General features: G+C 58.4%; 1 protein-coding gene across 1 annotated transcript in view; it reads right to left on the reverse strand.

The window, feature by feature from the left end:
- Positions 1-203: 203 nt before the first annotated feature.
- Positions 204-13605, reverse strand: part of BCR (BCR activator of RhoGEF and GTPase) — a 104293-nt gene continuing 90891 nt past the window's right edge. The window contains exons 17-23 of the mRNA XM_037067469.1: positions 8230-8289; positions 7202-7311; positions 5757-5896; positions 4565-4699; positions 3730-3835; positions 3065-3227; positions 204-2733 (exon numbers count right to left, since the gene is read on the reverse strand). Of these exons, the coding sequence (XP_036923364.1) occupies positions 2644-2733; positions 3065-3227; positions 3730-3835; positions 4565-4699; positions 5757-5896; positions 7202-7311; positions 8230-8289 (804 nt within the window). The 3' untranslated portion in view covers positions 204-2643. The remainder of the gene's footprint in view (positions 2734-3064; positions 3228-3729; positions 3836-4564; positions 4700-5756; positions 5897-7201; positions 7312-8229; positions 8290-13605) is intronic.

Raw genomic sequence — 13605 nt, forward strand, 5'->3', positions numbered from 1 at the left:
CGGAGCGACTGCTGCAGCTCCGTGTCCCCACGCTGTCCGGCGGCACCACCGGGCCGTATGCACACTACCCTCCTGGAGGCCTACGGGGCGGGCGGCCCCTTCGCTGCACCTGCTGCTTTGTCCAGCAACCGCTGCTCACCCCCAGCCCAGCCCAGAGGCCGTGATTCTGGGTTTCCTCTTTCACGCAACAATCACCACTAACGCCAAGGAGTCTCAGTAACTTTAATGGAAGTGTCAGCAATCCTTTCCCCACAGTGGTAAATGGATGGCTGAGCTCAAAAGCAGAAGTACAGCTGCTGAGGGAGCAGCCAGCCCCCAGTGGAAGGCCGGCTGCCCTCGCAGAGGGAGCCGAGCTCACAGCTCTGGACCCAGGGCCTCGGGCTGGGAAGCATCGCTTCTCGTTGTAGCCTGTGGCAGCCAAACCTCACGGAGGGCTGCCTCTGGGCCCCAGGCCTCCCTCGCCCCGCCCCACGCTGGCTCGGCCAACACACAGGCCTACATTTTGATGGGACGAAGGGGCAGCTGAGGATCCCAATCCTCACTGCCACCGTGGCCAAGCGAAGGAGGGCTTTTACAGCTAGAGGAGAGTGGTCATTCCATCCTTAAACAGCACACATTCTATATAAATAAAATAAAAAGGGGCAGGAGGTGGGAGAGGGGGTGGAAATTGGCACAGACACTGATATATTGCTTTCCAGTTTCAATGCGACAGATGCGAACTATGACACACCACGGAAGGAGGAACTGGGGCTGGGTTCAGCTCTTCTACTTGCGTGTGCTCCCCCTGCAGGGCTGGAGGTCTGCCGAGACGGGTGGGAACGGGAGGTCAAGTGGAGGAACCCCAGGAAACCCACTGGGTCCAGAAGTGTGTGGAGGCCAGAGGCCCCCACTCCCTGCCCTGTCCCCCAGCTTCCAATGGTGGTCCGCTCTCTTTAAAAGAAAAAAGTACACCTAAATAAATATAGTATGCAGGGGTAAGACCTTCAGCTGACCTTGCTTTCTGCCCCTTGGCTGGGCAGGTCCCTGGGTCAGCCCTCCGCCCTCCTCCCAGGGACATGGGAAGGATCTCGGGACAGAGCCACCAGTCCCTGGTGCCAACCAAACACCTTTTCCTGAGTCACACCATGGCTTCCCTCCTCCAGCGCGTGACATCCTCTCTTCCTGCAAGACCAGCGTGGAAACTTGGTCTGTCACGGTCCTTTTCTGTTCTCCTCGCCCCAACCCCTCTTCTTAAAAAAAAAAGTCCATCGACTTGTCTCTTCAAAATACTTGGTGGCTCCCCCAGGTCTCTTTCCTCTAAGTCAGAGGGTCAGGAGGGTCAGTAGGAATGTCAGGGGCACGGAGAACGAGGAGGAGGGTGGGCAGGCCTGTCCCTCCACCCGCCCTGGGTGGGGAGTTGCCACCCTCGGCCAGGCCTGTAGGGCAGCCCCCCTCCTGGCCCCCCGGGGCTCAGGAGACTCAGGGCAACGGCTCCGGTGAGCCCAGAGCTGGCGCTCGGAGGAAGAGAAAATGCTGCTGGGACAGGCACGTCCACAGAGTACATTCTATTATCTCGTTAGGTATCTGAATCTGTTAGGAAAAAAATTAGAAACTACGTATAAAACTTAAAAATATTCAAGTATCAAAAGGCTGTTCGGATCAAAGTTTAAAACAAGCTGTCAGCAAGATGCCGCTGAGAGGAAACTTTTACAAAAATTTACTGTTTGTTCAGTAGAGAGCGAGGAACTGAAGCAATCTATAAAGGGGGACAGTCGGAGGAAGGGGGAGCAGGGACGGTGGGGGGGGAGGAACAGGCAGGGGTGAGCTAGAGATCAAGGCCTTTCTAAGCTGAAGGGAGAGCGTGTGCCCAGCTAGGGGGCTGGGAGGTGGGCAGGGTCACTCTCCCCAGAGAACAAGCCATAAAGTGCGCAGCCTGGGCCTCCTGCCCCCTGGTGGCTGGTCCTGGACTTTACACGGGGAGCTGCCTTCCGAGGGGCTCACGGGCAAAAACAACACAACAGAATAGGAAAGAAGAGGAAGACTACCCATTTCTGCACAGAGGTCCTTCTAGAAAGAGAAGATGGGAGATGAAAGGGGTCAAACGCTACAGTGTTGACCTAGCTTTTCAAACCCTGTTACACACAGGAGTTAAATTCTAAGTCAGGAAAATCTAAGTGCCCCCACCCATACAGGGACAGGGCTGTGGCCCCCACGGTATGAAGCAGCAGCAGTGTTTATTCAAGACACGCACGATGGGGAGGGAATCTGGTCGTGTTCCCTTCTCCCTGGAAATGGTGCGTCTTGACAAGTGATCCAGTAGAAATCTTTTAAACTCAGTAAGTTTATAAAAACCACTCCCTTCGCCTGGTCCCGGGCCACGCCTGCACTCCCAGTTGTGCAGGCTTGGGGCGCCCTCTGGTGGCGATATGGAAATCAGAGTCTGAGGCCAGCTGGGAACTCACAGGCCCACTGCCAGGGCCCAGAGTTGCCCAGGCCACCTGGCCTTTTGCCTTGGGTAGCTAGCAGTCTCTTGGCAGGCGGACTGGTTCTTGGGGGCAACCCAACGGCTCCTCAAGAAGATTCGGTTCCTGCTCTGTGGATGGCCTGTTTCGGCAGGAGTTTTCCAGGCCGTTCTGCCGGCCTCTTGGAGACAGAACTGGGCCTCTACACTTCAGTGGAGAACAGGATGCTCTGTCTCTTGCTGTCCGGGGCAGGGATGGCCTCCAGCTGCAGAAAGTACAGCAGCACCTGGACCTGCCCGAGCAGAGTGGGGGGACAAAAGCGGCTCAGAAGGATGCTCACAGCTGCAGGGGGAGGCCTTCCCGGCTAAAGCCCAGGGCCTGGTAACTAAGGCCGTAGGGCCCACTCAGGGTGCTGTGGGTGCCTCCTGGTGACAGGAGGGTCCTGGCAGCAAGAGATCTGGGTTTCCCTGAAGGACACCCTGAGAAGCCCAGTACGGTACCAAGGCAAATCCCCTCTTTCTGAACTGGGGTCACCTCCCCTGTACAATTTGAGTGGTGACTGGCAGCGCCCAGGGTGGGGCAGGCAGAAGGCGCCTCTGTGAGGCTGAGTGCCATCCTTGTACCTGGGACATGACCTCCAGGGACCAGCTGTCAGTCATGGAGATGGGCTGGCTGGGGTTGGCAGGGAGCTTGCTCTCCTTCTCTGAGGGCCGGAGCAGCGTGGGGCCGAAGACCGTGGCCAGGTTGTGCAGGGACATCTTGTTCACTGTCTCCTTTTCTGCCACCCTGAGAAGAGCCAAAGCAGAGGGTGCTGTTGGGAGGAGGGGCCAGGCCAACCTGGATCCTCAGGGAACGTGGGGAGGGGTGCCACCCCTTTTCTGCTTCGGGCTGGCTCCATGACACAGCTAACCAGCCCCTGGGTGCGCTGACAGAAGACCCACACTAGTTCTTCTGGGTCTGAGGGGCCCAGAACAAACAGTACTTGAACCCAGCAGGTGGCCAGGTCAGCTCTAGGCCATGACCTGGGGGGCAGGGCAGGGGCAGTCCAAACGCAAGGTTGGCTGTGGCCACAGGACCTCATTCTTAAGGCCTCGGTGCAGAGGGGGAGTGTGGTGGGGAGGGAAGAGGGCAGCAACGCTCTAGCGCCCAGAGGGGGTGAATAACCCCGGATGGTGGGGTGGGAAGAGAAGGCACCAGGTGCCAAGGAGTCTGACGGGAGCCAGTGGGGCCTCCCTTTGCTGCCTGGGGGTCTGGGAACCCCTGTCCCCTGAGGAAGAGCTGGGGTTACCTTTTCAGGTGGTCCAGAAGGAAGAGGAAGGTCAGCAGGTTGGCTTCTGGGAGTGACAGCAGCAAGTTAAGCATGCAGCTCTCTTTCGCAACAGGGTCTGAAAGAGCTGCAGGTGGGGGCAGCCTGTTACTTCCTGGGGTCACTGGGCCCGGGACAGTCCCTGGCTGTCATCATCCGAGCTCATACAGCACTAGCCCCAGGCGGGACCCTGCGACAGGTGCCTACGTGAGGACGGGCCCCTTTGAACACCTTTTGGCTATGTGAAAGAGGTCCAAGGCACCACAGGAAACAGTGACAGGAGGCACTGGGCACAGTCACCGGCCTACTTGGCCATTCCTGCCTCCTATTTGGGAAAGCCCGAGGCGAGGGAAGCTGGGCACAGAATGAGGCACATAGGCCGATGGGGTGCAAGGCTGTGGGGACTCCCTTATCACCCTGTGCATGATGGGAGGGTCAGGGCCCCCACTGAATAGTCCCAGAGGCAGAGTGCGGAGGCCACAGATGCCTGGTACACCAGCACCTCCGGCCTGGGAACTACCCTCCAGGTTGACTTGGGGCTCAGCTCAGGTTTGAGGGGGTGCACTGACGTGCCAGGACCCGGTATCAGGGGAGCGGGCAAGTGTTCTAGTGAGGAGGACGGCGGCCTTGACCCCACACCCAGCCACGTACCCACTCAAGCTACTCAGGGGGACAGACACGGGTGGCTGGAGGATGAGGCCTCCAGGATCTGCCTGGCTCTGGGCCCCCAGGCACACACAGAGTTCGGGCTGAAGCACAGACCACGGCAGAAAGGGCGCAGAGGACAAGAGGGGTGGGAGATGCCCGCCACACTCACCAATGCCCTCGGCAAAGTTGGGGTAGAACTCGTCGGTGAAGAGGGGCTCGGGCAGCTCACGGAAGTAGAGCTTCAGGGTCCCGGCGATGGCGTTGACGTCCATCTCGCTCATCATCACGGACACGTCCTTGTTATCTGGACAGAGTGCAGACGTGCGGCGTGGTGACTCCCAGGCCCGGACTCGGGCTCTGTTCCCCTTGCCCACCTGACCGAGTTTCGGGCTCCTCTCCTTTGAGCAGCTCATCTCACCCCTTCCCAGCCCCCTGCACACCTGCTGNAGTAGAGCTTCAGGGTCCCGGCGATGGCGTTGACGTCCATCTCGCTCATCATCACGGACACGTCCTTGTTATCTGGACAGAGTGTAGACGTGCGGCGTGGTGACTCCCAGGCCCGGACTCGGGCTCTGTTCCCCTTGCCCACCTGACCGAGTTTCGGGCTCCTCTCCTTTGAGCAGCTCATCTCACCCCTTCCCAGCCCCCTGCACACCTGCTGCCCGCACCTCCCTGCTGCACACGGGGCGGCCGGCGAAGGAGGACACAGCACCTGGGCTGTGAGCGGGCGGCTCTGCCCTGTAGCAACTGCCCACTGCCAGTGTCTCTGATGACAGAAAGACACTGGATCATTTGTTCCACTTCAGTGTGTACGCGAGTGTCTTCCTGTTGGACTCAGGTGGCCACTGGCCCTCGGTGCCATTCGGCCTTCAAGGGCTCCAGGCCAGGAGGGCAGAGCTGCGGGTACCAGGTCCTGGCTCTGTTGACCTTCCACTCTGGGGTCTCGGTGCCTTTGGCAATTGGGGCTGTTCTGCCAACTTTTTGGCACGTGAAGGCGAGGGAGACCGATACCGCAGCACTGGCCGGACCCGCTCGCCTCAGAGCCCTCTGCACTGGCCAGACCACACTGACCCATGGGCTTCGGTTGGCACCTCTTTGCCACCTCCAGGGTGAGGGGGCCGAGCCCCAGCAAAAAGGCCCAGGGGAGGCCCCTGCTCCAACCCAGCAAGAGCCAGGCATGGTTAGAGGTGTAAGAACTGGCGCCTGCAGAACCATCCCCCATGACTGTGTTTCTTCTCATTTTTAGTGAAGAGAGAGTGCAGAGCACGAGATAATCAGCATGGGCCACGGAGGGCACCCGACACTCAGCAGGGTCTCCACGCCCACCTCTCCCTCCCACGCTGCCCGGGGCGGACACTCACTGACGTCAAAGGCCGCCTTCAGTGCCTGGATGTCCGTGGCCACGCCGGACACGCGGTAGATGCCCACTTCCTCCATGCCCCGGCGCTCGATCTCCTCCACGCACTGGCGCACGATGTAGGGCACCTTGGACCTCTCTCTCCTGCAGGGAAGGGAAACACCTTTCGTGCCCAGCAGCCCGGTTTGCACCCCAGTGGAGTACGACCATTACCTATCTGGACGCCTGGAGCTGGGTGATGAAGGCGCTGGGTTGGAGCTGCATGCAGAGCCTTGGCCACTCCGTGAGCTCGTGACTACCACTGCTTATACCCTATCAGGGCCTTTGCCCACTCCCTCCAGGGAGCTGGAGGACCCGGGAGCACACACCATCTTGGGGGAAGGTCAGGAGGCCTTTCTAAGTGAACTAGACCACAGGAAGTCCAGTTAAAAGATTCCAGGCCATGGGTTAACGGGCAGCTGCAAGCGACCTGGAAGAAGTCTGGTCTCTGAGCCTGAAGATGGGACCCAGCCCTCAAGCCCTGCCACCTGATTGCTGTGCAAGAGGCAAGTCCCTCCCACCCCCAGACCTCGGCAACAGACGAGCCCTGTGCACAGCAGGCACCCAACCAGTGCTGGCCCTGTGAAGGCCTCCACAGGGCCACCTAACATCAGTGCTCAGAAACCTGTCATCGTAACCGCTGTTTTCTTCCCAGCCCTAAACCAGACAGTCCCAGGACCTCCACGAAGGACCATGGAGGGAGAAGGCTTCCCCAGTAGGAGATGGTGCTGTTTGGAGGGCTGGCTTTAGTCCCATGTAGCAGCTGGACTCAGGAGCCTCGGAGAGCTCTTTCTAGAGCCAACCTCATTGGCGGGACTTACTAGGGACAGCTGCTCTGCTTGCACCCAGAGCCTTCCAGGGGTGCTGTGGGGATGGCTAGGGTGTGGCCTGGGGTGGGGAGCAGCATTTTGACATAATCAGGTGTCTGGAAAACACCTGAGGCAGGCCCTGGCCCGGGCAGCCAGCAAGGTCAGGGCGCAGCGTGGTTCCATGCCAGGAAGTGAATAAGCATTGGGAGGAAGCAGCCTGTGTCCCTGAGAGCTGAGCAGCAACAGGCTTCTGCCCCAGTCGGCTGGAACGAAGGGGCAGGGGTCGCCACCATTTGCCAGGAACCCAGCTCATGACAAATGCCAAGTGTGGGAAGAAAACCCCGCCCTCCCACAGTTCTGAGAGTCAGCAAGGGCTGGCCCACGGGCAGAGGAAGGGGACACAGCCGCACCTAAGTTTACGGGGTGAAGTTCTGCAGTAAACGTGGGGGCAGCTAAGCACGCAGTGTCCCCGAGGGCCTGGGGGGCACCCTCATGTAGCAACCGTGTCGTGCACAGAGGGGAGACCCATGTCCGCTCTCCCCTCTAGAAACGTGTTGGGGGGAGGACAAGAGACCCGAGAGCCCAAGGCCCTGACACTCACTTGGTGACCACAGCAATCTTGACCCCGAAGACCCCCGTCTGCTTCCGGGACGGCATTCTCTTCAAGCTGAACTCCCTGCTGGTGAACTTAACTGAGAGTTTCACTTCAACCTGTGGGAGGAGACGGGAATGGCCCTGTCACCCTTCTGGTCATCACAGCCCAAGTTCCTGGGGCAAAGCCTTCCACCCCCTGGGGCAAGCGGGCTAATGTCCCAGAGTGAGGCAATTGCTGCGACAGTGAGGGCAGTTTAAGACCTGCTTCTGCAGAACCTCCCCCACAATCCCACTGCATCACTTTTTTAAAAAATCGAGATACAATCGCCAGATAACCTCGGTTCCAGGTGTACAAAGCAGCAACTAGGTATTTGTACAATTGTGAAGCGATCACTATAGTAAGTCTAGTTAACACCTGCCACCTCACGGCTGGTGTTAAAAAACGGCTGCACGGTTTTTTCTGGTGATGAGAACTTTTAAGATCTACTCTCTTAGCAACCTCCAAGTTCACGCCCCAGTCTCAAGGGCTGCAGCCACCACGCTGCCCGTGACCTCCCAGGACTTGTTTATCTTGTAGCTGGACATTTGCACCTTTTGACCCCCTTCGCCCATTTCACAACCCCCACTCCTTGCTGCGAGTAATCACCAAGCTGTTCTCTGTACTTTTCATCGTCATAAAAAAATAACTAGAGAAAAAGCCCAGGGAATAATGTAACGAGAAGCCAGGACTCATCTGTCACACATGCCCAGACCCCTCCTGCTGTGTGACAACGTTTTTCACAGGGCACCGAGGACTCCTCAGGTGCCCCAGCTCCTATGTGTGGGCTCCAGGGCTGTGGCCTCAGTGGCCCTGGTGGTGCTACCAGGCCAGTGGCCAAGAGGGATGCTGGGTGCTGGCCAAGAACTGCACCCTGAGCACTGCCCAGATTCCCACTGGGGCCGCAGTCCTGTTCCCCAGGCCCCCCCCCCCCGCCCCCACCAGCCATTCTCCCCTTCCGGGGCAGGCGGTGCCAACAGAGCCCTGTGGGTACCTACCCCATTCATGGCGATGACAGTCCGCTGCCAGTCTCTCTCCTGCAGGGCCTGGGGGTCCAGCTGAAAGAAAGAAGTCATGGTTAACAGAGGCCCTGCCTGGCAGCAGCCCAAGTCCGTGACTTCTCTGAGCCTACGTCGGAACCAGAGCTGGACCTTGGCCGGCACCCCTATCCGGAGGCCAAGTGGAGCCCACAGAGAGGAGAGGACCTGCTGGAAACCTGTGAACCTTAGAGCCCTTAGGCTCTAGACCCTGGCTGTCTGGGGTCCAGGCTCACCCTGCACCCGAGGCAGTGGTGACAGCTGCCCCTCTGTCCTGTCCGGGTGGGAGCTGAGGTCCATGCCAGCAGTCTGGGAATTGGGTAGTTGCTTTAAGTGACATTTCAGGAACAACTTCTTGGGGGCAAAGCCATCCAAAGGTTCCGGCCCCTGTTCCCCACACAGCGCGCGCTGCAGTCTGGCCACAAGACCTTGTGCAGCAGGGCCTTCTGCCCAGGCCAATCCTGCGGCTTGGACAGCCTGGCCCAGAGGGAGCCAGAGCCTGGCCCCAAATAACAAAGCTGGTGAGGGGGGCTTTCGGCAGCCCTTCTAGGTATGTGGCCCCCAGAGCACTGTCTGAGCCATGGTCTGAGCTGCTCTGAGACCCCTGTCCAGGAAGGCCCCGTCTCCCTTGTTCTGGGGATCAAGCACATGCTCCCCACCAGCTGCCCGGGCTGGATGGATGGACACCTGGGGAGATCTTGCTGAACCAATGCCTCCCCGGGTTTCACCCACAAAGTTGAACTAGCAGCTCAGGGTGGGCTCTGGGATTCAAGCAACTAGAAACTTCCACAGCAGACTGTGGTGTGAAGAAGCCAGGTCAGGAAGCTACCGTCTGATACCATATAACCTGCCACTCCTCACACAGGGCCTCGGGATGTCATCCTTGCTTTGGGCAATGGGTCAATGCTGCTACAAGGCAAGTACTTGAGAGCAGGGACCATGCCTCATGACTTCTGTACACACGAGTACACACATACGCATGCACATGCACACACATACACACACACTAGTGCTGAGCCAGTGCCAGGTCTGGGCGTGCTGCTCATGGCAAGCATCACCCGTTTATCCACCACAAGGGACCTAAGAGGTCAAAGCTCGCTGGGCCTTGGGCAGGTGAGGTGGCTGGAAAACAAGGCCCAGCTGCCTCTCCCTCCCAGGTGCATGCAGCTGGCCTGCCCGGTGCACCGGCTCTGCGCAAGGCTCATTCCAGGGACTCCTGGGGGCTGAGCCTCCTCACCGCCGCCTTCTGTAAGTCCCACTGGTTAACACTGTGAAGGGCCTGAGTGTACAGACAGGAGGACCCAAGAGGGCCAGAGCATCTCCTGGGGCTGTGTGGTCACAGGTTCTCATTTGGCATCTGCCCCAGCTGGTCCCTAGGGGCTATGCTCCCGGGCAACAGAGACACTACGCTGAGGGGTAGGGTCTGTGAGCAGGGACCAGGCCATCACAAAGCACTCAGAACGGGAAACCTCCCCAGGGGCACTCCCATAGTGGGGGGCCAGCAGAGCCCAGCTCTCGACCGCACAGGAGTGGCAAGAAGGGTGAGGGGGGTGCACCGAAGCACCATCACCCCCATCTGTGTCCTGGCCCTCAGGAAGGGGGCAGGTGCTGCTCCCTCTGCTCCTAAGGAAAGGGAGAGCTCAACACCACCCCTGGGAATTTTTAAAAGGGCGACAGGCAGTTTGGCAGGAGAAACCCTTCCCTTTCCCTTCAAAGACGGGTCATCACGGGGCCCCTTTCCCCTCAAGAACTGAGTGCTAGCAAATGCAGGCAACAAGTAAAGGGACAGGAGATGACTGAGACATCTGGGCAGCAGAGGCCCTGCCCTGACACGACCCCCTGGGGAAACCAGAGCCCACCCCCGGCCCACCTTGCCCTTGCACACGAGGTTTCGGATGTGGGTCCACAGGGCGGTGCCTCGCACACACAGATGTTTGTCGGCAGAGGCCGAGCGGCCCCGGAAGAAGTGCCGCAGAAGGCCCTGCACGGCCGTGGGGGTGGACAGCACCTCTCGCATCCTCGGTCCCGCAGGTCTGCAAGGCCAGCACAGCTGGGCAGGAGGAATATGGGGAGCCCCGGGCCTCCTCCACAGCCTTTTGACCAGGCTCCGTGGGAAATCCCGCCCCCGCAGGCTGGCTTGCCAAGGAGTTTCCTCCTTGTTGTCTCTGAGTGGAAAAACACAGCCCTGCCGGCAGTCCATTGGTTACGGGAACTCTGTTGTGTCACGGTTTTCTCCAAAGCCCAGAAAAGCCACACTTCCTTCTCAAGTGGCTGGTTTCCTGTGGGTGCTTCTGGAAACACTGAGTAACATGGTTGCCTGGTCAGTCTGCTTCATGGCCAGGTGTGCTCTGGGGACCACCCCCCAGGGCCTGCAACACCCCAGCCAGTAACCCCAACAGTAGCATGCATTGTCCTGGATGGACTCTGGGCAGAGGACACCCACAGCCCTCCTCCCCGGACAGCTGGCCCAGGGATGAGGGGATTTGGTACCCTGCCTGCCCCCAGCACTGAGGTCCAAACCCACCACCCCCGGGTCCCAGGGGTCGCAGCATGAGCTGGCCTCCAGAGCGGCGAGACCTAGGCCATGGTGCTGCAGGAGGCTCCTCACAGGGCCCCAGTGCTCGCCGTGGCCCTGAATGGTGGCTCCAGTGGGAAAGGCCAACCCCGGCCTGGCTGGGTCCCACAGGACAGAGCGTGCGAGGCAGAGCGGAAGCAGCATGAAGAATAACATGACGAAGACGCCGAGGCTGCCCGGTCCAGCCCCAACAGCACACAGGGACGGCAAACTCTCGAGTGGCTATTTAAAGCACCAGAGAAGTAAACAAGCGGGGGTTTGGGAAAAACAGAGGACTGAGAAGCCAGGATGAGGGAACGGACACCCCTCTGGGTCTCAAGGTCACAGGGATGACCAGGGCATGGGGACTGGGTGGCGGGTGGTGTCTGCTCAACCCAGGTTCTCAGAAGCATGGTCTGGATTCTGCTTGTGTCCCCAGGGTTGGGCGAAGTGGGGGTCTCAGAGGAACAAGTGGGTAGAGGGCCAGCAGGCTCAGTGGGCTGGACATTGTTCTGCAAAGCAAGACAATGCCAGTTCAATTCCCAGTCAGGGCACATATCAAAACCAGCCAATCAATGTTTCTCTCTCCCTCCCCATCTCTAAATATAAATAAACAACCTTAAAACAAATGGGTGCATCATTTGGTATGCCGGGGAAAGGAGAGAGGACAGAAGGCCCAACTGGACCGAGACACAGCCAGGAGGGCCCAGGTCACCAGTGCCACCCTCCCCATGGTGGCGAGGGTGCGCTTCTTCAGGACAATCCCAGGAACTCTGAACAAGGATTTGCTCACGCAGTTTTACAAGTTCACAACTTTTACAGCCTAAGGTGTTCCTCAAATGTTTGTTAAAAACAATCATTATCCATTTCACGCTCCTGGTGCAAGGGACCCCAGCCCCCTCCACATCAGTGTTTAAGAGGGGACATCAGTTTCTTTCCTCGGACACAGGCCACATCTCATGCAGCGGAGCCCCCTTCCAAAGCACCCATTTAGGCACCCCTCTTCCCAGGCACAGAGGGGGCCCCAGCATGGTAAATGGCCATGTGGACAGGACATACATGACCCTATCATGTCCTTTGTGACAGCAGGTAGGACTCTCAGTGCCTTCACCAGTTCTCCCCTCGCCCCATCTCCTTCCTGCCGAATGTATCTCCACAGCCCCAGTAAAGGGCTTCTGTCTGTTTTACTCACGGTGGTGTCTCCGTGTCCAGACACAGACACGCAGGATATAAAATGCAAACACAGTTAATGTATACACGGTGAGAGGCATATCGGCACAGAGTGAGCAGTTACTACAGGCACCTGCCCTCCCCCTCTCGGAGGTGAGGCTCCGAGGGGCGGGAAGCAGAGCTGCAGGCTTCTCCATCACCTCTCCAGAGCAGGGACCACCGAGCTCTCTGGTGGTCTGGGCTGCCACGGACGGGGCGACTCGCCAAGCCTGGGCTCCATGTCCACCCCCAGACCTCTTTCTTTTTTAAAGACTTTATTTATATTTAGAGAGAGGGAAAAGGAGGGACAAAGAGAGGGAGAGAAACATCAATGTGTGGTTGCCTCTCATGCGCCCCACACTGGGAACCTGGCTGGCAACCCAGGCAGGTGCCCCGACTGGAAATCGAACTACGACCCTTTGGTTCGCAGGCCGGCACTGAATCCACTGAGACACACTGGCCAAGGGCCACCCCGCACCTTTAACTTCTTAAAAGAAAAAGACAGTAAAATAGACATAACGTCAAATTTACCATTTTAGCCACTTTTAAGTGCATAACTCAGCGGCACTCAAGTACACCCCCAATGCTGTGCGACCATCGTCACCGCCTCTCCCCAGGACTCTTTCCAACGGAAGCTTTGCGCCCAGAGCCATCGCTCCCTGTCCCACCCTCCGCCTGCCCCTGCCAACCTCTGCTCCCCAGTCTGTCTCCAGGAGTTTGCCTTCTCTGGGAACCTGGGGTCGGTGGAACCACACAGTACTCACTGCTCTGTGTCTGGCTCATCACTTACAACAACACTCTTAAAGTGACCCACACTGTAGCAGGTATCGGAATTGTCTTTCCTTTTTACGGCTGCGTAACATCCCACGGTACGGCTGTGCTGCATTTTGTTTATCTGCGCCCCCGGTGACAGACACTCGAGGTCTTTCTGGTCTGGGGCTGCTGTGGCCTGCACTGCCGTGAACAGCCGTGTGCGTCTTGGTGGCATGTCCACGTCCATACAGCGCGTTAGTGGGCTCTCGGGTCACGAGTGCCACGGAGCTGGCAGTCAGAGGGGGAGGCTGCCCGTGAGTAGGCAGACCTCAGAGCCTGGTGAGGAGGGCTGCTGTGTGGGTGCCAGGGACCCCAGAAGGGGCTCCGTGGGAGCTGCCGGCCCACTCCCAGCCAGGTTTCCACGCACGAGGCAGGCAGCCCAGGCTGGCGGAGGGGTTTGAAAACTGCTTTCAGCCGGAGGACCAGCTTCGACTAAGGCAAGGGTCAAACCAGAGACCTCAGGCCCCCATCTCACTGAAGACTTATATAAAATATTTTTTAAGAAATCAGCTTAAACCCTAGCTGGGTAGCTTGGTTGGCTAGAGTGTGGTCCCAGTACACCAAGGTTGTGGGTTCGATCCCTGGTCAGGGCACACACAAGAGTCAACCAATGAATGCATAAATAAGTGGAACAAATCAGTGTTTCAATCTCTCTCACACCAATACATTAACGAAACAGTAGTTAAAAAAGAACCAACTCTGATGCCCACACTGGAATGTGAGTTGTGAGCCCAGAGAGAGAAATATAAAAGACCAGGAGA

The sequence above is a fragment of the Sturnira hondurensis genome, unplaced genomic scaffold, assembly GCF_014824575.4.
Source record: "Sturnira hondurensis isolate 20B ecotype Veracruz unplaced genomic scaffold, ASM1482457v3 Scaffold0017254, whole genome shotgun sequence".
In the NCBI taxonomy this organism is placed as follows: Eukaryota; Metazoa; Chordata; class Mammalia; order Chiroptera; family Phyllostomidae; genus Sturnira; species Sturnira hondurensis.